Source organism: Felis catus, chromosome E2 (assembly GCF_018350175.1).
Source record: "Felis catus isolate Fca126 chromosome E2, F.catus_Fca126_mat1.0, whole genome shotgun sequence".
In the NCBI taxonomy this organism is placed as follows: Eukaryota; Metazoa; Chordata; class Mammalia; order Carnivora; family Felidae; genus Felis; species Felis catus.
Genome location: NC_058382.1, coordinates 25,164,720 through 25,188,633, shown reverse-complemented (window position 1 = coordinate 25,188,633; position 23,914 = coordinate 25,164,720). Strand labels below are relative to the sequence as shown.

The 23,914-nt window shown below is 47.4% G+C and overlaps 1 protein-coding gene across 1 annotated transcript in view; it reads right to left on the bottom strand.

Moving 5' to 3' along the window:
* Positions 1 to 1,203: 1,203 nt before the first annotated feature.
* GPT2 (glutamic--pyruvic transaminase 2) overlaps positions 1,204 to 23,914 on the bottom strand; it is a 33,668-nt gene continuing 10,957 nt past the window's right edge. Inside the window, exons 5-12 of the mRNA XM_003998006.5 lie at positions 19,971 to 20,104; positions 17,621 to 17,864; positions 13,711 to 13,790; positions 11,462 to 11,598; positions 8,074 to 8,248; positions 6,445 to 6,600; positions 5,244 to 5,356; positions 1,204 to 3,742 (exon numbers count right to left, since the gene is read on the bottom strand). Coding sequence (XP_003998055.1) covers positions 3,652 to 3,742; positions 5,244 to 5,356; positions 6,445 to 6,600; positions 8,074 to 8,248; positions 11,462 to 11,598; positions 13,711 to 13,790; positions 17,621 to 17,864; positions 19,971 to 20,104 — 1,130 coding nt within the window. The 3' untranslated portion in view covers positions 1,204 to 3,651. The remainder of the gene's footprint in view (positions 3,743 to 5,243; positions 5,357 to 6,444; positions 6,601 to 8,073; positions 8,249 to 11,461; positions 11,599 to 13,710; positions 13,791 to 17,620; positions 17,865 to 19,970; positions 20,105 to 23,914) is intronic.

Sequence of the window (23,914 nt, the reverse complement as noted above, 5' to 3'; positions counted from 1 at the left end):
ACTCTCTGTATAATAGCTACACAAATTTTAGTCTCCAGGCAAGTTGTATATGTTTCCATGTAAATGAATGATGAGGGAAGATGCAGAGAACGTCTCTAGTTCCCTTGGTTATCAACCAGTAAGGACCCTCAACACACCCTAAACACAGCATTCTCTCCCCCAGTCCTCTCTAAAGAGCCACATATAGTAAATGACGTGTCCTATCCTACAGAGAGCAGCTCCTCCAATGGCTCTGATGGGGCTGGTGACTCTAAGCCCCTCTTTGCCTCACCAGCAAGCACAGGGCCAGCCAAATCACTCTGGACCACAGAGACTGATTCAGGGAAGGACACGGACAAAGGTAGCCAATCAAAGCCCTTCCTTGGAATTTTTCAACGTGGAGCTGGACAAGACAGGCTTTGCATTTAACAAAGTGAACAGGAGAACCTAAGCCAGCTTCCCTCCAGGACTTCAATAAATTCCTCTTTCCTACTTCAGGCTATTCTGAGTAGGTTTCCATTTCTTCCAACTGAAAGAATCCTACTTTTTTCCATTTTCCAATTCTTTTATGTTTATTTAAATAGATAAATAAGGGGGTGAGGGGCAGAGACGGAGCAAGAGAATCCCAAGCAGGCTCCATACTCTCAGCTTGGGACCCGATCCCACGAACTGGGAGATCATGACCTGAGCTGAAACTGAGAGTCGGATGCTCAACTGACTGAGCCACCCTGAGCCACCCAGGCACCCCTCCAATTCTTTTTTAATAAAAACATAGAAATTTTAGCTTTGAGTGAAAAATAGTTTTGAATTCAAAACCACACATCAAAACTGATGTAGATCTGGGAAAGCCTAGGGAAAAGGAATGAAATCCCTTGTATCAATGACTCCTTTCCTCCACTGACCTTGCTGTGCTTCTCGAGCTTCTCCTGACCACTGTGAAGAGGATGTTCATTCTGATTCCCCCAGACAGCCAAGGTCTGTATTCATTTTAACAACATCCCATTTCAAGAATCTATGTTTTCCCACCTCAAGCAACAAAAAGCAGCTCAGGGTCCTGAGGATTGACACCTAAAAAGAAACAGAAGCTGAGAAATTGTGAGAGAAGTTTGTAGTATTTGAGGAAAATGTTCATTCTAGTGCTAGGACCATTAAATTACAAAGAGTGAAGATGTATAATTAGTGATATCTGTTTGACTTTTAAACTACAAGGAAAGTTAAACACCATCACCATTTTGGACATGTATTTTATTGTTTAGAAATTTCCAGCAGAGCTATCATTAAGTACCTTTGTCAGGAGATGCCTATGAGAATCTAAATTGGGAAACAGGGACAGGCAGGCCTGTCAGCTCTTCCTGCAAAATCACACAACACTGGGACAGCAACATGCTGGGCCTCAGGGTATGAAGTGATCAACCACCAGAGGTACAGTCTGGCATTCCTCATGTGCAGACCTAGATGAACAACAAAAAACTTTGCAGGTGTAGATTTAAGTGTGACCCCAAATGACAAATGACTTTCTCTGGCGGTACCCAAACAAGATGCCAGAATAAAGTCTGTAAAAAATCAAATCTATCATGATCAGCAATCCTACCCTGAATGAAGTTAACCTCCTAAACCAGCTGACCTATTACATTTTTATTTTAAAAGCAAACCAAGTGCATACAGCATCTTTTAAAAAATCATGTAAACGTTGCAAAGTTTTTATGTTATTTATAATCTGAAGAGATTTATAAAAAACTACTAGACTCGTTAAGACTACAAATACTAACCCCCTCGTCCCCTCATGAAAAAAGCAATTGTTACAAAAATATAAAAAATAGACTAGCTTCTACTATGTAACCTCTCCACCAGAAACCTCACAACTCTGGGACACATTCTGGTTGATGTGCCATCCAACAAGCACAAGTGCAATTTTCTCAATTTTTAAGGAAGGAAAAGTTCCCAAACATTCCCTTTGTTACTGTAGATTGTGGCTACTTTCTTCACAGGAACTGTAATGTTAGCAAGTAGGGGCAGTCTGTAGTGTTCTATCATATTCCCCTGCACGGGCCCAAGCGTGGAAATTACAGCATAGGAGGCTGCCTTCAAAGTTCACTTCTCTTCATTTTTGTCTCTCCAGCTCCTTTGATTCCAATTTGGGACTTGCTGGGCCCCCAGGCTCTATAGCTGGCCTTGGCTTCCCTCACTGCCCACTGGGGAAGGCCAATGGTAGGAAGGGTCTCTTAATGAAGGGGCTCTCAGATAAGCCTGCTGCTCCCATGGCACCCACTTGTTTTCAAAGTGTGGGTCAGGCCCTGACCCAGGTTTGCTAATGCCAGGGAAGCAGCAGGCCTGGTGGAGGATACTCCCCCTGGCTGGAGACATGACTGATGCTACAGCACAGTCTGCAGAGTCTGGGAGGGGAGCCAGCAGCAAACGTGAGGCAAAATGCTTGGCATTAAGTTAAAATACTTTTATAAACTTCGAATCCAATTACATGTACTCGCCCACAGCAGCCAAGCTACCAGGCACTTTGACCAGTTATCAGCTAGGAAATGGACTGAATTTGATTTGAAACAACAGACACTACAGGAGGGGATTGTTTGGGGGAGGGGGAGGGGGCTTGATTGGTCAAGTCCTTGAGGATGTCCCTCCCTCATTTGTGGACATCTTCAGTGTTTCCTTGTCCCTGCTGTCACCAACAGAGGGCGATGTGTGGAAATCAAGCCCTTGGTAGAAAACAGCTATTGGCTAAGGGCAGGATGGATCCACATATCAGCAGGCAGAATGCCTCCATGCAACTGGGACAGGCTGTACCCTGTGTCCCTGAAGTCCAGGGAGACCTCCCAGATGGGGGTCCCAACCTAAGCATGCTTAAGGGAACGTTTCACCCCCAAAGCCCTCATTACCTGTTGCTCAATTACCTGTTGCAGAGTCCTCACTACCTGATGTGCACTCCCAAGTGGAGACCTGGTTCAACTTGGAGCCTGGCTTGCACCCACTCTTCCCCTGCAGAACGCTTTGACTTGGCCATTGCCCCCAGTACCTGTCACAACCTAGCCTGGCATCTAGTCCAACCCACATGCTACTGCTTTCACCATTCTTGTCTGAGAGATAGGCTGTCTGCCTACAAGCCAGAATGGTGGGCCCTCTCTGAGCCTCTAGTGGACTTCCAGGCTCTCCTGTTTGAAGAACTAGATTTTCACACCGCTAATGGTTTTATTTCACAGATCACGGTGGTGAGTTTAGGATTTCCACTTCTTGCCATGGTTATCATACATTTCCCAGCACCTTCTTGTTTCTTCAGATCTGAAACATGTCACCCAACATACATACCCTGGTTGTTTTAAACCCCAAATAGCCTCTCCAATAGCACAATAATGGATTCAGAGAACACCGGCCACATGTGCTGAGCAAGTCCCCTCTACTTTGGTTGCTTAAAAAAACAAAAAACAAACAAACAAAAACAGGGCTTCTGAGATATCCCCAATTCACATTTGCTCAGAACAGAAGTGCTCCCAACATCAAGGCACAAAGAAAGAAGTCTCTTGGGGCAAAATGACAACAAAAGCCACCAGTGGCCTTTGTGAGGCCTGAGGCAGAGTCGCTGGGGAAGGCAAGTTCAGTCTGGTGTGGGCGGGCCATCAGGAGGAAGGCCTGACAACTGGGTCTCCCTTTGGGCCCGAACAATCCTCATGCGTACTTCTCCAGAAACTTTATGTGAAAGTCCTTCACCTTCTGTAGAACTGTTTTCAGCTTCTCCACCGGAGGGAGGATGGTCATTCTGTCAGGAAAGAAGATAGCATCAGCCTGGACATAAGTTGTTTTGGAAAAGGGGAGAGGAATGAACCTGGCAGCTCTTTCCTTCAGTTGCAGTTGTGACAATGTGGGCAAACAGTATGGGAGGCGGAAGGCTTGTCTTGTCCACTGCGATAACACCAGCCCCTGGACAAAACCTGGAACTTGTTGACTTGTTGAACCACCTCCTGCCCGAATTTGTACATTTACTTTTAACTCAAGTAACATGTATGACCAAAAGCAGTAAGATGCCGGCAGCATTTAATCTCACTAACACGTCCACCCATTATCACAGAAGGCCCATGCAACATTCTGACCGGTGTATACAACTTCCTCTAGAGCATGACTTGGTGTTTCCTGCAGATACAGAGCAAGATGTTCTTCCTGGTAGGTGGGCCTTTTTAAAATTTCTCTTTTGGGGTGCCTGGGTGGCTCAGTAGGTTAAGCATCTGACTCTTGATTTTGGCTCAGGTTAGTGAATTCAAGCCCCATATTGGGCTCTGTGCTGACAGTGTGGAGTCTGCTTGGGATTCTCTTGTCTCCCTCTCTCTGCTCCTCCCCTGCTTGCTCTCTCTCTCTCTCTCAAAAAAAAAAAAAAAAAAAAAATCTCTCTTACAGTGAGAACCTCCAGTTACAACCCTCCCTCCAAAAGAACTCCCAAGTTGCCATAGTAACTAATACTTCCTCTAATACTGTTGGTTTGCTTCACCACCTTAAAGTCAGCCCTCTCGATTTAACCTTTTTTTTGAATGAGCCGTGAACTGCCAAGGTGGACCTCACTAGGGTAGAAAGGCCAACCAGACACGTTTGTCCATCCAGGGCACACTGCCCACAACCTGAGTCAGGACTTGGCTCCAGGTGCTAACTAAGCTCATGACATTTCTTTTTTTAGCATCTGCTGCAGGAGACATCTGAGAGCACTAAGCGTGGAGAAGATGCTGTTCTGTTAGAACTGGCTTCAGTGGGGAAACCTGGGCTGAGCTGCTCCAGCCTGCTCTGCTCCTGGGGTTGCCATCCACACAGGGGCAGAGTTGGCACACCCTGTGAAATGTGTCGTAGTAAGTGAAACCAATTCCATTGTTTTAGATGTGGCGTCTCTGCAGACTTTTGGATAAGCTACTGAGCACCTGGGTACTGCAAGCTGCTATCATGGAGTTGGAAAAGGACATGGAAATAAAGAAGAAAACACCCCACTGGGGACACTTCGGATAGTATGTGACAGATGGAGGCAATGGAAGGGGGGACAGAGTGGTCAAGGAGATGACCTTGGAATCTACCCATAGTTTTCCTTAATCCCCAGACCCAGGTCTTGGCTTGGCTCTGCAACAGGACAGAATGGGAGTGGGCAGGGCGGGTGGTTTGCCACAGTGAGTTTGGGGCTGCACACACCTCAGTGTCTGAAGCCAGCCTGTGTTCTATGATAACACAGGTTGTCTTTTCCAAGACAAACTTGGGACCAGTCCCCTGGCACAGAGAGGCAGCAGTACCTGAAGTGGTAGGTGCCTTCCCTCTGCCCGAAGCCGCTGCCAGGTACAACACAGATGCCAGTCTCCTCAAGGAGCTTCATGCAGTAGAACATGTCGGGGGCCATTTTATGGGCCTGTGGGAGCAGGGCAGGACTGAGAGTTCATTTACGGCTTTGCACTGCACAAACACACCACTGAACACTCAAAGTCAAATACAATGGAAACGGTAGGTTCTTTCCCGTGACAGGGCTCATCCACCCTCCCTGCAAGGACCAGGGTGGGACACTGGAAACTGCTAGAAGCTGGGGCCTGCGGGCTACTTGAGGATGGCCATGGGCTGTGGTACTTCGCTCTCTGCCCAGGACTGAGAGTCTCTTTCCTTTGTGCCCCACAGCCAGGCAGTATCTCCACAAGCTTTGATGGTGGTCCCCTATATATATGCCAAGCTGCATCACCTCTGACAACATGGCCCTGAGGTCTGTGCCCAGCGGGACTTTTAGGGAACAGCAGCTTGGGGGCTCTGTTCATAGTGCTTCTTGCACCTTGGTTTTTACAACCTGGGGTACCTGTCAAATGGCTTCTCGGGCACCAGGGATTCTGACTCAGCAGGTCTGAGTGAGTGGGGGAGGGCCCAGATTCTGAATGTTTAACAAGGTATTGAGGAGGTTTAAGGGACACAAGGACAACACTTTCAGAAACACTGCTCTGGCTTCTGATCCTTACAGTAGGCAGATGTCTATGGCATGGCCTGAAAACTTGTTGCAAACACAGAATCTCGGCCCCTTCACAGACTTCCTGAACCATCACTGGCATTTTAACAAGGTCCCTAGGTGATTTTGTGTTGACATTCAAGGACTGAGAAGTGCTGCTCTAGGGCAGTCACTGCGCAGAAGGGACGGCTGTCACTGCTTCCCCAGCGTGGGTTCAGTTTTAAATGCATCATGTCACGCTTGGGCACCTGCCTTCAGAACACTGGAAGTAACAGAGCCCAGATCAGCACCACTCGCCTGGGGCTGACCTCATCTCTGCCCCTTCACCACAGCATGCTGCAGGGCTGGGCCTCCGGGGGCCCATCATCTTTATGCTATAAGCACCATCTGGCCAAGGGGTCCGAAAAATTCCGAACCTCCAGAACCAGCACTTTTGCTCCCCAAGGCAAGAGCCAACCCCCAACCCAGCAATTCCAAGCGAACCCAGTGAGCCCCGGCCCAGCACCCCAAACCTGAGCTGCTTCCACGGCTTTGCTGGGGATGAAGATCCGAGGAAAGGCATACATAGCTCCCTGCAAGGGGTTGCAGTGAATTCCTGGGACTTGGTTAAACAGGTCTTCTGTCAGCTTAGCCTTTTTGGCCAGATTACCCAGGACAGACTCTTTCTCCTGATGAGACACAGAAAACAACAGTCAGCACCTCTGGGCATCATGGAATGGCTCTAGCTACTGGAAACTGTCCCTTCAACACGGGGGCGGGGGGGAATGGGGTGGCCTGGTAAAAAGCGAGCCTGTGTGTGCAGGAACACAGCAAATCAAGGAGGTGGGTGACACATTCCTCTGCAGGAACTTCTCTGGGTGCTCAGCCCAAAAGGCTATTGTGGGCCCTGAGGCCCATAAGTGCGGGGAGTTCTGGGAAAAAGGTAGGTCCTGGGTAACTTGTGTCATGGCTTCTATTCTCTTACCAGGAGGGAGGTTATTTCTCAAAATGAGAAAACCTCGTCCCTGCCCAGTGGTCTGAGTGGACCTGGCCCTGGATAGAGAGCCCTAGAACATGCTTCTAGGAGATGGCCCAACCAATTCATTTTGGGGGGCCACTTTCAATCCATGTGGTATGCATAGGGCATGTGACTCAGGCAAAGCAAATCACTGGCTGGCTCAGAGGTGCACATGTGTCAGTCCAGGACTTCTGCAAGTACTGTTGGAACAGGGGATGGAAGCTGTGGCCTGATAATGAAGGAAACATGGTCTATACACACAGTGGAATATTACTCAGCCTTCCAAAGGAAGCCCAGTCTAACACATGCTACAACACAGATGTACCTTGAGGACATTATGCTGAGTGAAATAAACCAGTCACAAAAGACAAATACTGTATGGTTCCACTTAGATGAAGTACCTAGAGTCGTCATGTTCATAGAGACAGAAAGTAGAACAGAGGTTAGTCACCAGGGGCTGGGGGGGGGGACGGAGAAATGGGGAGTTAGTGTTTAACAGGTATAGAGTTTCAGTTTGGGATGAGGAAAAGGTTCTGGAGATCGATGGTGGTGATGGGTGCACAACAATGTGAGTGTATTTTATGTTCAGTGAAAAATGATTAAAATGGTAAATTTTATGTTCTGTGTATTTTACCACAATTTTTAAAAAAATGTGAGCCTAGAATGGCTAGGGACTGTTTGGTTACATGCCCCATAAATTCCTTTGTGTGTAGACTAGTTAAAGTTGGGTTTTTGTCACTTGCAATGAATGGAAAGGGTCTAACTGGATTACTTTGAGCTGTGAGAACATCTGGTTGGGCCAAAGGCAGGCCTATGGTCTAGAACCAATGCCACGCCCGTCCTTTTCTCCTTTTTAGTTTAGTAACAGAATCCTCCAGGGATGCCTGCCCATCTATGGTGCTCACAGGGGATGAAGGGGTAGGGGTCCCCCACCCACATGCATGGACAGTCCTCCACTTCAGAACACAGCCCAACTACATTTTCACACTGAACCTCATGGGGTGGTTTAGGCATCAAGAGGAACCACGAGCACCCATCAGAGGTGTGGAGAGAGGCTAGCCATGGTGATCCTGAATACACCGTGAATACCCATGACCCTTGTTGTGGCAGGGATGCAGATGGGCTACAGAACACAGCAACTCACCCTGTGGAACAGCTCAAAGGACTCCTCTCCAGGCACTGGGGGGTTCACAACGATGTCCATGGCAGCCTGCCCGGACACTGGCGGGCACAGTCGCACAGAGAGCAGCTTCACCAGCTGGCCTTTGATCTCAGGGTGCAGGTTGATCACCTCCATGTAGCCTCCTCGGTAGCCACACCTGCAGGTTGAAGATGGGGAGAGGACCCACCAGTCACAGAGAGGCCTCAACTAAATGCAATCTGGTCAGCCAGAATATTCTGTAATCATCCCCATTCCTAATGCTGAGTGGTCAGATGTGGCCAAGTTCTTCCCAATGGAAGGTGAATGGAAGTGACACGAGCAAATTCCACATCACTTCCTTACAAGAAAAAAGTACGCTCTCTTCTTTTGCCTTCTTTTCCCCCATTTCCTGAGAAATGAGACACTGGAACAGCAGCCTCAGTGCCAGAGATGGATGCCACATGTTGATATGGCAGAGCCGTCCTACCAGCCTAGTCCTTGAATGACCTCATGGAGCACAGCCTGTCCTGGACTTCCCCTACCTTTGGTCTGTTATGTCAAAGAGAGATCCACTTGTTTTAGCCACTATATTTTTGGGCCTCTTTGTTAAAGCCACTTAGTCTGAGTCCTAACTAATACACTAGCCCCTGTTCTAAAGGGGCACATGATTCAAGCCTGCACAGGCTCCAGGGGTAGGTACCTGATTCACTGGAGCTTATGAACATAGTCTGAGGACTTTTGCTGGAACTTTCTGCTTTCTGAAAACAAAGCTAACCTACAGGAGAGCAGAGCTGAGAAAGACAATGAGACAAAGCAAGAAATCAGGGACAGAGTCCTACTGACATCTTTAAGATTCCTAGACTTTTTACTGATATTAATTTTTTTTAAAAAACCTCTTTGGTGAAAGTCAGTTCAAGTTTAGTTTCCATTACTCATCACCACTAGGATCCTGATATAGATATTTGATATAGACTGAAATCACAGGAAAGTAAGATGAAATCTGCAATGAGTTAAAACAAAACAACAACAAAAAAAAAAACACAAAAACTTTCGAACCTGAATCTGCCCCAGCAGTCACACTTTCTGGAGCTGTACCTCCTTCTCTGGACTGTGATAGATAACGTTCAGACTAAGACTGCAGAAATGCAGACTCCCTGAGGTGGGTACCTAGTCTTACCTTCCTCTGTATACTCCACACCCTCAACCTCAGAAGACCTGACACAGTGAAACACTCAATAAAATGCCACTGGAATTAGTCTGCAGAACTGAACTGGCAAAGGCCAGTTCCCATCTCATCTCTTGACTGGACTTTCCAAGGCAAGAAGATAAATTCTAGTATTGCAGAAAGGTTTCCCATAACAAAGGCTGAAAGAAACAACTTTCTGCTTAATCCTCTGCTGATGAGCAGAAAACCAAGTTGAGAAGAACAGTCTAATCCCAGGTAATCAGGATCTGAAGACTACAGGTCATAACCCAGGATACCAACATCCAGCAGACTGTTAAAAACAATAATCAATAACACAGATGGAGACACGACTAAATATGTGATACAAACACCTGAGTTTGAAAAAAGACTTAATAGAGAACAGACTTGTTTAGGAAAAGAGCTACATAGCACACAAAAGTCTAGCAGAGATAAAGCACTGCTATTGGTATAGACCAGAAAGACCAGCATAAATTAACCCCTGCCTACATCAAATAAAGCCAGCTGGGTAATCATCCCCATGATGCAGCTCCATCGACCTGGCCAAAATATTCCTCCAAGCTTCATGGTTCCATCAGCCTTCAGCTTAACAAGGGAGAACCTGACAGCTGGCACATAAAAGAACCCCCACAAAGTTGGTGGATGAATGCCCTTAGCTGTAAACTCACTAGTCTTTCCTTCTCATTCTCTTCTGCAGGTTCCTCCTCTTCTCTCCCAGCTTCTGAGCAGTGAGGGCCTAAACCAGTCCCTGGTCTACCTAGGGTCTACCTCGCTCCTTGTGAGATGTCCAGGTTCAGAGATCTAACAACTCATTCACTGAACCTCCCAAACTTAAATCAGCTGGCTATCAGCCCTGAGCTGGGGACTCACACATCCATCTCCATCTGGACATGCAATGAGCATTTGCAAATTCAACACGTTAAAAACCCAACTCCCAATCTTTCCCCCAAACCTACTTCACCCACAGCCTTCCTCATCCATTAGATGGCTAGCTACTTCATCCTTCCTGTTGTTTGAATAAAAAGCCTGGGAATCATTCTTGATTCCTCTGTCTCACAATCATCTTCTCCATCAAGCCACTCCTGGCCACTCTACCTTCAAATATATCCAGGATTCAGCGTCTTCTCCCCATCTCGATCCTGGCCCACGGTCATATATATACCTTGCCTGGCTATAACAGCCTCTTGACTGGTCTCTGTTCCTGCCCTCACCAGACAGCAACCAGACAGCAACCAGACAGTGTCCAGTAAAACTTAAGTCAGGTGAGTTCATGCCTCTGCTATAATCCTCCAACAGATCCCATCTCACTCTGAGTAAAAGTAAAAAATAACCTAAGTAGCCCAGATGATCTGGTCTCTTATGACTTCTTTGGCCTCCATGTCTGCTACTTTCCCCCTCACTTACTCTTTTCCAGTTTCCTTGCTACTCCTTGAATATTCCAGGCATGCCTCAGGGCCTTCACACATGCTATTCTCTCATCTTAGAATGTTCCTCCCTCAGATACCTGCATAGCTCCCTCTTTCCTCCTCAATGACTCTACCCCCACCACCCGCATTCCCATTTCTTTTCTATTTTTGTCCACTTGACACATGATTTTATTCATTTGTCTACTGCCTCTCTCTTCACTAGAACATAAGCTGTTAGGGCAGGGACTGCTGTGGTTTGCTCACTGCTGTATCCTCAGTGCCGAGATCAGTATTGGACTCAGAGCAGGTCATCAACAAGTATTAGCTGAATGAACAAATACAGGATTGAAGTGGACTCTCTGGCCCCAGTGCTAGGGTGAGGTACACATACAGCTTGGCCCTGACGCCATCTGTCCACTCAACCTGCCTTCTCCAGCCCCTCAGATTTCAGTCAATGTTGGAGCAACAGTAACCGGGCTGGCAGAAAACACTAGTGTTGGAAGCTGCTGTAGGTCCTGCTTTCATTTGCATTGTTTATTGCAGTCAGGTTTCTTTCAAGCATGACCTTATTTTATATGAGCCTCTGCACAAGGCTGTCCTGGTGTCCTCACATCACAGGGCTTCCCCTTGGGGAGATGTGGCCTGTCTCCTGATTCTAAGGTCAGCAGAGGCCATAGATAAAGGCGGCCTTCTCTGTCCAGGTTGAGTGTGGGGCAGGGCAGAGGGGATCTGGTATGGGGCAGGCCCAGAGGCAGTGGGAGGAAGGTGGGGGCCAACATACTCGCCCATGTAGCCCTTGGAGGTAGAATGGAAGGAGGCGAGCTCCACGTTGCTGGAGTACTCAGGCCCCATCTCATAAAGCACCTTCTTAAAGGAGTGGAATTTGCAGTCCGGAGAGTACACATTGTCCTGGTACACCTGGGGGAACAGGGACACATGGACAGTCACCCATATTCCCCGAGAGGCCTGAGCCCATGTAGGAAGGGCACAGGTGCTCAGGGTCAACCTGCAGTCAGGCTGTGTGCTACAAAGCCCATTCCAGGAATAAGGCAGATGTGCCCAAAGGAACCTTGCAGAACACGCAAGGAGAAAAGCTTTGAGTTGTATGCCCACTTGATTTCTCCCATTCACCCACACTCACCTCCACCCAACTTTCAGATCTCCTTTCTACCTCATCTGACCAGTGACAATGTCAGGACTCCTACTTGCCCAAGCAAGTTTCCTCCCTGAATGTTTACTTCTTTCCATAAGATTAATAATGAAAGCAGTTCAGGGGCACCTCTGTGGCTCAGTCGGTGAAGCGTCTGACTGGCTCAGGTCATGATCTTACTGTTCAGGAGTTCGAGCCCCATGTCAGGCTCTGTGCTGACAGCTCAGAGCCTGGAGACTGCTTCAGATTCTGTGTCTCCCTCTCTCTTCCCTTCCCCTGCTCTCTCTCTCTCTCTCTCTCAAAAATAAAAATTTAAAAAGTTTAAAAAAAATAATTGAAGCAGTTCATGGAGCTATCCTCTGACCTCCATACTTGAAGAGCTGAACATGTTGCTCTCCTGGCTTTTTACGACAACAACCCCCTTTGGAACTACTGTTTTTCTATTCATTTCACTGCCAGCTTTCCCACTAGACTGTAGACATGAATGGCACCCACACATGCTTTGTTTTTCCCTGTCCACATAGTCCACACTCAGCAGGCAAGCACCTTCCTCTGCCCTTGGAGATGAACTTCCTCATGCCCTCCTCTTCCTGGACCTCAAGGGGAGGAGTTTAGTGCATGAAGTCACTCTGCTGCCCCTTCTCTCCTTTAGAAATGAAGATTTTTAACACCTGACACAAATATAACCCTGTATGTTAACTCTACTGGAATTTAAGAGAGAGAGAGAGAAAGGAAGATTTTTAGCCCATCTACTAATCATGGCAACAATTTAGTGGGTAAGTTATGTGTGTGTGTGTGGGGGGGGGGGTGCTAATGAGCAAAGAAACGAAACCAGGGTGCTAGAAGCTACCACTAACCAGAATCGTGCAGAAATGAAGAAGTGAAATAGAATCTGACAGGCCTTGAGTTTCTTCCTTGCAAAGCAAGAAAAAAATGGGGAGCCTCGGCTCCAGAACTGGGGTTCAAGGAGTGGCAACCATGAAATTAATTAAAATTTCCCCACCTCCCTTCACAGGCTGCAGTGAGGACTAAATGAGATGGTAGATATGGAAGCACAGGAGGCACAGGAACACAGCATTATGTCCACCCAGCATCCACTCTCCCTTCCTGAGAGAGAGTCCCCTGATTTCCCCTCGGGGAACACTGCTCCCTGCTCTTAGGGAAGACAGCTTGCCCCTTGTATGGGGCCTGGTCAATGTGCATATTGCAACCATCAGCCACAGTGATTGGTTCAGCAGTGGGTGTGTGACCCAAGCTGTGTGATTCAGGCTCAACTCTGCGACTTTTGCTAGAATCACCAGGAAGAAATTCTCTTTCTAGGCTGGGAAGATAACAATGTTGTGAGGAGAGTGAATCTGAGGGATATGGTTTGTGTCCCTGAACTTAGCCCCACACCTTTACCCCACTGTTGTTTTTCAAGTTTATTTATTTATTCTGAGAGAGAGAGAGAGCATGACCAGGCAGGAAGGTGAGGGGCAGGGGGGAGCGGTGGCAGAGAGGGAGGGAAAGAATCCAAAGCAGGCTCCACTATCAGCATAAAGCCCAATGCAGGGGTCTATCTCACAAACCCTGAGATCATGACCTGAGCCAAAATCAAGAGTCACATGTTTAACCTACTGAGCCACCCAGATGCCCCTCTTTTAAAGTTTAAAGTGGTTTGGGTTAACTTTCTGAAATTTATAATCAAGAATCCAACCAAATAGAGGGATGATTTAGGTCACAGTTTCACAGGTTGTTAACATCCTCCTCCTTGGTTAGAATCACTCCTCCAACACCTAGAAATTTCCCTGTGGTACAGAACAGTCAGGCCTGGCTCCCTCCCCCTGGAAGAGAAAGCTCAGCCTCACTCCTCACGGAGGAGAGAGCTGGGCAACTCTTACCTCATCAGCCATAAGAAAGAGCTTCTCTTCCCAGGCAAAGTGAATCACATCTTCTATGCACTTTCTGCTTTGGACCTGACCTAAAAAATCCCCAACAAAACCAGAATGCAGTTTGTAATGCTGTTTAAATTGTCCCTAGGACAAGAATCCCACCCAGAATCACTCAGGTGTCCTGTGTTCCTGCATGACCCTTAGGGACGACCCTAGTTGCTGTGCCTAATAGGGTGTAGTCAACCTCTAGGGACTCCCAAGTCTCAGCCCCATCTGTCTGACTCACTTATGCCAGGTATGTGGAGGGAGAAGTGTTTCACACTCAACTTTCTTGTTATTCTTATGAGAGGTGTGTGTGGGTGGGTGGTGGGGTATGTTTGTGTTGGAGGATAGTGTCTTAAGGAGCAGGAAGGGGTTAAATCAATCATCTCTGAGCCCCCCTTACCACACACCAACAGCAACCGACAAAGAGAATCACACTGGCTGATGGACAGTTACCACAACTTCCCAGAGAGGCACACACAAGTTCCATGAGGCAGGGACATGGTCTGTATGGCTCATCGGGTATCCTCAAAGCCCATACTCAGCAGGTGCTCAGTAAATATTTGCAAAGTAAGCACAAAATGAACGAGCCTGTGTGCCAGCTCTGGTGTCTCCTGTTCGTGGCCATGTGGGAGTTATGTATGTATCACTGATGATGATGGAGAACACTCAGCAGTCTTTCCTTTTAAGGTCTACCCTTGAGCACTTGACTCAACACAAACAGTGGAAATAATCAGCACCCATTTAACAGAAATGAGCACAAATAGCAAAATATTACTCTACCAGTTCACCAGAAATGCCATGGGCTTAGATGGGGAAGAAACAAATGCAGCAAGATGGAAATGGAAACTTTCCCCAGTGTTTCCTGAGACCTGCTATGGGTGTGGCACTGGGGGTATCAGCGGTGCTCACATACCTTCCGGAAAAACACCCAGAATCCCAGTAAGTCAGAATACTTACTGACTTAGTAAAGAAACAGCATTTTTAAAGACATATATGTATGTGTCTCTATGCATATCACATATAACTCTGTACGTATGTGTATATGTATGCACAGGTACTATTTATATACATAGAATACGTTACCTTTTTGTTAAAAATAAAAATACCTATAGTCTTCTCTGTGTGAAAATATCAAGGACATGTATGGAAAAAAATAGATATATCTTATAAGAGCACAGTATGATTCAGCCAGGATCTCGGCTTTGAACTATCTAAGCAATGAACCAATTATTTTACTAAAGCTCAATTCCTTTGTGAAAGGTCCAGCTTTTTCTTGCCAAGCAAGCACCAAACCAGGCTTTCTCTGAAGTTCAGGGTTCTGGGATTCTGGAAAGGAGACAGCCCGGGATTCTACAAGGAACCAACTACTCTTCCCACTGACAGCCAGGTGCTGGCTCCCCAGGGGGCTGAGTCTGCCTGCAAACGCTACTGGGCTTGCCCTTCCATGCCTCTGATCCCACAAACTATCCTGTTAGAATGCAAGCAAAGATTTGAGCAGCAAGAATATCAAAACCATGTGCATATAATGCCAAGGAGAGTGCAAAAAGGAAGTAAACAAGGACCAGGGCCTCAGAAAGCCTGCAGCTCAATAGAGGGAACGGACACACTATATGTAAATAATTCCACTGATGTGTGCAACGCAACCCTGAGGATAAGGACAGAGCTTATTTCTCTCCATTGTCTGGGAGGCACTCAGAACATGCCTCTAAGCCAATGGGTGGACAAATACATACAGTGTTGTAGAAGGGACAGTCATAAATGGCTTTAGAGGGCCAAGGCACAGCTGTGACCAGCAGGGGGAGATATGAGACCACCTCATAGAAGAGATGGCTTTGACACAGAAGGCTGGAGAGGGGTCTTCCAAGTGCCTCTCACCAGAGGCCAGGCCAAAGGAAATTTCCCACAACCCAAAGAGAAAATCTGTTGCTTTGTTTGCCCAGTGTCCTTCCCTCCTTTGAGTGACAGAGCTCAGCTATTCTATGGGAAACTGCTTCTTTTTGCACTCCAGCAAGGCCAAGGGACACAGACCTGGCCACAGTCTTGGTGATTTGACTGGTGCAGGAATGGGCAGATGACCTAAGCTGGGCCAAAGAGAGTCTGGCCTGGAATTTTTGTTAAAACTATGGGTGAGGCTCTCTGCTGAGGTTGCTCAGCTGGTGGGCCATGGCTGGAGCTGCTGAAGGTCACACCAAGGACAGATCCTTCCTGAGAAGGACTCCAACTGAGACCTGGGAAATGGATCGAGGTTCCTATGACAATGATGCTGATTCAGGTGTGCTCCTTCACCCCTGGACTTTACAGTTCTATGACCCAATTGCAATCTTGAGCTGGGTTTCTATCTTAGAACCCAGAGGCCTGGTTTAATATCCCAGTCCATTTTGACACCTTTCAGCCCAAGTGGTCAGTGTGTGATCCAGACAAGATATATGGCCATCACAGGGAGTTTCTATTTTTCATCCCCCATCTTCCAAGAGCTCACCAATTTTCACACATTTCAGACCCCAGAAAGCAACACCAGCCTCTGCCCACTTACAGTTATTCTAAAAATTACTCATATTAATATACACTCCCATGATCCCTTTACCTAAAATAGTAAAGTCTCTGATGCAATTATTTCTTCCCAGAGAACCAGGTGAAAAGATATGCATAAACACCTGGCCTTAAAAGTTACCAACCCTCTAATATAAACTAGGTATACAGAGTATTTCCCAAGATGTAGGAACTGTTACTTCAAGTTAGGACCAGCAGCAACAGCATCACCTGGGAGCTCATTAGAAATACAAACTCTCATGCCCCAACTTAGCCTAATTACATCAGAATCTCTTGGAGCGGGGTCCAGCAGTATGCTTTTTAACAAGCTTAAGTCTGAGAACCACTGTCCTAACGTGGTGGTTCTCATCATCAGCTGTGGGGAATATTGATGTCTGGGCCCGATCCCCAGAGATTCTGGGATGCAGCCATGACTTTGGCATTTTTAAAAGCTCCTTTTGTGATTCTAATGTGCAACCAGGATTGAGAACCCAGCTGTAGTCATTTTCCTATTGCATTAGAGCTAGAATCTGCATTCCTACCCCCAGGGAGCTGATGTAAATAAATGAGTGTTACAGCCAGGCGCACCCATTTTCTGCACTCAGGAATTCAAGTGGTGCTTTCAGCTGATTGAAGCATCATTTAATGTTCCAAAGAAGCAGATTCCACAATCAACTCCAACGCATTTTGGCCCTGACCCAATTTATCTCAACAAAGGAGGAAAGAGGAGCCCTTGTTCCCAGCATCCAAATAGCACTGGGGGCAAATGAAGCCAGCAGCCCAGAAAGATCCAAACATGCAGGGCTGGACTTTTTTTGTTTTTTTTAAAGAAAAATATGCAAAATTAGGCGTGCTTTTCAAATTCTGGAAACAGGTTTTTTCAGTTTGTTTGCTTTTGTTTTTAATATGGCATTTCCTTTCCAGGTCTCAAAGTACACAGTAACGCTGTGTTAAAGAAAAAAACGCACACACCAGCATTCTGAAAACTGGTTCAGAAAAACAACTAGGAGTAAAGGTAAAATGAGGCCTATGATTAATGGTGATGGGTTGTAAGTAACCTCAAGGAGATTCTTTGCAAATGTAAGAATGGGAGAAAGAAAAAAAAAAACCCAAAAAACTGGTCTTAATAATAATGCAACCCTGTCCAAAAAATATGCCCGCATTTGCTCATCTCCTAAGGTGGCCTGTGGCAGATTTTATGGCTTTATGTTAACAAATCTGGAACTAGATTGGGAAAGGGGAGCAAAGAGAACGTCACATTATTTAACTCTTTCGTGTCCAGACCTGTAGTACACTGGCTGCCCTGCCCCTACTCCCCAATAAAGTGGCGAAGCGAAGCACAGACCTGTGGGGTTCCCGGGGTTGATGATGCACAGCACCTTGGGGTCACAATGGTCTTTGGCCTCCTGCACAGCCCGCCGGAGCTCATTCACATTTAGGGCCCAGCAGTTCTCCTCATCCAGGTAATAGTTCACCTGGATGGCATCGAGTTCAGAAATGACAGCTGAGTAGAGGGGGTACTGTGGGATGGGGATCATGACGCCGGTCCGTGACTTGCCGCCCCCGGAGACCAGGATCTTCAGGATTGTCTGCAATAGAGAAGCCATGTCTTCCAAGAATACTGCCACCCTGCACCCTTTGGGGACTGCCAGGCAGATACTCCGGGAGGCCCCACCTGTAGCCTTTCACCAGCCACCCTGCTGCCTGCCTGCAGTGCAGCCCACATGAGCCCCTTGGCTTCCCTGAGCCTCACTTTCTCTATGTGTAAAATGAGGTCTGCTATGAGGAATAAGCAAAATGAAATGCTTTAACGTTCTCAGCACAGTAGTTAAAAGACTCAATGCTTCTACTTTTTAAAGAGGTCTTCTAAAGCAGTGGTCTACAAACTGGCCGTCTCAGAATAATATTCTGACCTCAGCCCTTAAGCTCATTCCGTCTGTCCTGGTGGGGATGGGCAGTGGAAATCTGTCTTGTTAGTAACTACCATTGTCCAAGGTTGGACAGACCCCTGAACAAGGAAAGGATTGTCAAACTGGGAGAAAATACCCATCTACTATCAGCAGGTGGTGCTTCAACCTGGTTGTCTCCACCGCTGTGTGGGCTCAAGGTTTGCAGGACTCCTGAGAAACCAGGTCATGTGAGTCCTGTGGGCTACTGGTGGACATGGCAGTAGTTCATAAGAAACCCTCTTCTGTCAGAGCCCCCACCTTACACACAGGCTCAGTTCCTTGCTGCAAGAACACCACCAAATTAAGAAGCTCAACAACTTGATTCTTTTCCCTAAATCTTGAAGACACCTCCCTCCTCTGCTCCAGGACTTCTGCATGTATGTGGGTTTCTCTGGGAATTACAAGGGGCTCTGACAACAGAACACAACGGAATATGCTACGGTTGAAGACCTGAGCCTCAACACTCGAATCCCAAATTCCACAAGAGGCTGACTTAAAGCCTGCAGACCACTTAACATTACTGGGCCTGTTTCCTCACGGTCTCCAGTAAGAGTTTAAAGTATCTGAAAGCTTTTGGGAAAGGATGAAAGCACTCAGTAAACATTAGAAACAAGAGCCTTGGAGGTCAAAAGACAAAGATAACCATTTAAAAGAAAGATCAGCACACACTCCCTGAGGAGGGAAAATAAGTGAATTGAAGGCGCCTAGCACTGATTAGGCACAGGAAGAGGCATACTACATGGGAATGGACCACAGGTCCCTCAGACCCAGGACTTCAGGCCCCTTCTAAGCACACTTTAATACCAGCCCCTCTTCACTCCATCCACAGCTGACCCGCAGCCCAAGTCACCTCTTCCCCCTCCTAGTCCTCCTCATCCCGCTCATGCCCCTTCCCTGCCAAAGTTAAAACTTAACACAAATCTAATTATCTCCATGTCCTTATATCACTCCCCTCACCTTCAAATCCTTCAATGGACATTGTTATTAGGACAATGACCTAAATCCTCACATGGCCACAAAAGCCCTATAGGACTCGGGCTCCAGTTGCCTCCCTAGCCCATTTCTGGAAACTGGCCCTTGCTACAGGTGCTCATTCACTTCATCTCTCCATTTCCAAACACAAAGCCTCCTTTCAGCTCACAGCCTCTGCACATGTTGACCTTCTGTCCCAAACACACCCTGACCCCTGCCTCCCCTGTTCACACCTACATATCCTCCAGATCTCTGCTCAGCCATCCTTGTAGAAACATTTCTGACCCCTGACAGCCACCCCTGCCACCTGCTGCCCCTCCTGTAGCATTTTGTCCTGTTCACTCAGAAGAGAAACTGAAAGCGTGTGATGAGACATTTATTTGATATGAAGGCTAGTCTGATCCAACACAAGTATGTAAACAGAGGCCAAACGTGTTTGGTTGCCACCATCTCCCCAGCACCTGGTACAGTGCTTGGCAGAGAAGGAACACCAGTATGTACTAAGTGAGAGAAAGGCCAATGCACCCTTGAGTGCCCATGGCTCTTCTCCAGCTGGATCTGCAGGTGTGCACTCTGGAGGGAAACCAAGGCTGCAGGAATATCCAGCTTCAAGATGACTGAATGGGGTAAGGACAGCAGGATGGGGGACACAGCAGGAACCAGAGGGTAGCCAACCCCTCCCTCCCAGGCCCATCCCCCTGCTGGTAGGCTCACACGCTTGGCCCTAGCATGCAAGGCTATTCTTCACATGGGTGAACATTAGATAACACGTACAGAAATGCCGTCACTGGCACCAGTGGTCAGGTAAATGTTGTCTGGGTCTGCAGGCACACCACCATCTCTCCTGGTAATGTAGGCAGCCACGTCTTCACGGATGCAATTGACGCCCTGGCTAGCACTGTAAGAGCCTGCAAGACAGCAAACAAGACAGTGACTAGAGAGGCATGGTAACTGGTGCTATGGAGTCAGTGAAATCTATATAATTAGCTAGGGTGGGGTTGGGAAGGTCTTGGAAGGGACCCAACTCCCACTACTCTAGGCTGTGGAATGGTGGCAAGCTGTTTAATCACCTATCCGGGCTTCATCCACCCACCCTCTCATCCAACCATCCACCTGCCATCCATCCATCTGCATATTTGTTCATCTACCCCCCCCCCCCCATTCATCCACTCAGTATTCACTGAGAACCCATTATATGTCAAGCATTATTCTAGGCCCTGGCTTCCAATCAGTTAAATGTGCCCATACCTGTTTTATCCACCCTTGTGGGATTTATATACATTCTACAATAGTATAAATCATTACAGCTGGGCTTGCTATGTCTTTATCACCTCTGCCTACACACAGTTCCACAGAACCTGGAAGAATGGGTCAACCCAAAATGGCACCAGCTGCCAGCCCCAGGAGTCCAGAGCCCTGATCGGTACTAACCACAGATCCCTGGGGCTGCTGGGCATGACTCCCCTACCCCCACCCATGTCAACAATATCCTTAGGCTATCATTTGGATTAAAATCCAGACTACCATTTACATTTAGTTCAAAAACAGGCAAAACTAATTTCCGGTGCTGGAAGGTAGAAGAACAGTGGTGACCATTCTGCGCGGGGGGGGGGGGGGGGGGGGGAGTATGACTGCCAAGGGGGCACAAAGGAGCCTTCTGCAGCACTGGAAATGTTCAATGTCTTGATCTGGGTGGGGGTTACACAGGTGTGTACATGTGCAAAAACTATTTGAGCTGTACATTAATATTTGTGCATTTTACTATAGGTTTGCTATGCTTCAAATAAAGAGTTTGTTGGTTTTTTTTTTTGTTTTTTTTTTTTTTTAGGTCAAGCCACTATGTTTTTAGAATGAATTTGGAAATAGGTAGCTGCACATGCACAAGATCTGGTAGGAGTCTCAAAATGGTGAGCTGAACTCTCTGGGGAAGTGAAGAGGAGGCTAGGGGTCAGAGGTGGGAGGCAGAGTTTTCATTCTATATCCTTTGATACCATTTACATTTTATACCACATTTAAAAAGAACCAGCCTACTCCTTCTAAGTCTACTGCAAAACCACCACCAGGAGGCAGGATGGGGCTTCTTTGGGCCTCAGTGGATATCAGTCCAGGCCCTGCACCCTGGAGGCTCTGCAGAAGAAGGCCAGGCAGGCTCTGCCTCAGCCTCTGTGTGAAACTGGCTCACACTTCCCCTCTGACAAGCTATAAAATGGAGGGGGAAAAGAGGGGAGGCTGGGCCAATTCTCTAAAGTTCACAAGGCAAACATTAACATGTATCAAATCTGGGTGGTAGGTATAAAGTCTTTTGTTACATTACTTTGGGTATTCTGTTGCATTTGAAATATTTTGTAAATTAAAACAGTGGGGAAGTACAAATGCTGGTGTTAGAGAATTCTCCCTCTACTGAGTGACTTACTTATTGATGAACTCCCATCCTCAGAAACTTGCTAGGGCTCCCTATTTTCCTAAGCCTTCTCTCAATGCTCTCTTCACTCCATAGGCCATTCGCCATGGGATGAAGTCTCCCCTTCCTTCTTGCCTCTAGTTCATCCACTTCCTTGAATTCCCAGGCTTTCTGCCATCCGCAAATGCCCTGTTCTAGTAGGCCATGACCTTCCAACCCTTTTCCGTTAACTTTTCTGTTATGCTCCAAACCACACTAGTCCTTCAAAGCTCTAATCTAGTCTCTCTCCAGGGGGCCTGTCATAAAGATACTGCCCCACCCCCAGCCTCTCTCCTGACCTGCAATTTCTCCAGTTATTTACGAAGCCCTGCCTCCCCGTCTTGAATATAAGTTCCCTGAGGGCAGGGGCCGGATTCTTCTGTGCATCTCTGCTACAGCACCTATCCCCCTGCCTGGTCTACCCCAGCTTGGGACCCACTGCCCTCAGGCTGATGGCAATCTGCCTCCCATGGCCTACAAACTGGCACCATCACCACTACCAAACTTCCCAGCCCCATCACATACCGCCCCATCCAGACCTCTTCACTTGATCACCCAGTTCTTAAACCTCAGGGCCTTTGCACACACCATTTCTTCTGATGCATTGCAGGTTCTCTATTACTCACCCTCCACATGAATTTGAGAGGTATTTTCTCCTTAAACCCTCCCTGGACATTAGAATCCCTTGTTAAAGCCCCATAACTCTCTGCCCTTTCTCCAAGAGCTCATGAAAACTAGAACATTTTTTGTTGTCAATTCTTTTTAATGTTTGTTTCTCCCAAATTTGACAGTGAGCTTTGTGAGCATGGAAATTCCATTCACCTGGTTCACCAGTGTCCCTCAACGCCTAGAGCGTGCTCAGGGAGGACTAGATAAGGGCTAGATTCCACCTTAATCCTACCTAAGATCCAAGATACAACTTGAGAGCGGAATTACTTGTCAAACAGATAATAAAGGAAACTCTAGTAAGAAGTCATTTTAAAGGGCATGATAAAAACATATCCGGGTGGGGCGCCTGGGTGGCGCAGTCGGTTAAGCGTCCGACTTCAGCCAGGTCACGATCTCGCGGTCCGTGAGTTCGAGCCCCGCGTCGGGCTCTGGGCTGATGGCTCAGAGCCTGGAGCCTGTTTCTGATTCTGTGTCTCCCTCTCTCTCTGCCCCTCCCCCATTCATGCTCTGTCTCTCTCTGTCCCAAAAATAAATAAAACGTTGAAAAAAAAAATTAAAAAAAAAAAAAACATATCCGGGTGAGCTTTAAGACCTTGTATGTGTATTTAATAATCCCCACTTGGGTCAGTGTAGCCCTGGGTACTGACATTTTCTATTTCCTTTACCCTTATGGGCAGGCAGGTTGTTAGGCTGCCCAAGGCTTAGGTGACAGAGCACCATCCCCTGATGATACTGCCCTGCCCTCAGCAATGGACAGGAACTGGTAGCAACCTCCAGAGACAGGGCTTCTCCATACCTGACAAGGGGGGTTAGCTCATATCTCAACCTTCTTCACAAGCCTAGGAGATGAGTACAAAGTATTTCCTAGTTCAAGGATGAGGAGAGGGGCTCAGAGAGCACCTACCTCACCTATCCTCATAAGGTCCTCAGAAAAAACTCAGTGCAGGTCCCCAAAACCCCAGAGGCCAACTTTCTTCTTGCTACAATAGCCCAAGAGAAGACTCACAGGAACATGGCTTCTCAAACTCCTTTCCATAGCCTGGCTGACAGAGTTGCAAAACTTGATGAAGTTTCCTACATGAAACAAAGAACTCCTCCCCCTTCCCCAGACATTCCCACCAGACACACAGAAGGCAAACACTCCCTCCTCCTCTCTCTCCTTGCAGCTTCCAAGAGTCTTAGGCCCATGGCCAAGGGGTCTTTGAGAAGCGCCTTTGTCCTCTGGGCTGGGCAGAGGGTGCAGAAGGAAAAGAGCTTGGAGGCCGGGCCTCTGGGCTTATTGGGCAGCTCTCTACCGGCTTGTGGTTTAGGCCTTGCCACACAAGGTGCTGGCCCACACCCTAAAAAAGCTCTAAGAACAACTGTTTTTCCTGTAGTGAGGAAAGCTGGATCTCCTGTGTAGGTGCTGGGCAAAGGAATGGGGCAAAAACAAACAGAACAAAGAACATAAGATGAGAACAAAGAGCCAGAGGGCCAGAGGCTGGAAATCCATCTCAGCAGCAAAGGGAGAGAGAATATCATTTTCACATGTACAGGGGCCAACTTCTGGGGCCTCCCTCCATGGAGCCCTCTGGTGCCTGGTGTGCCCCCTCAATAAGGAGGCAAATGG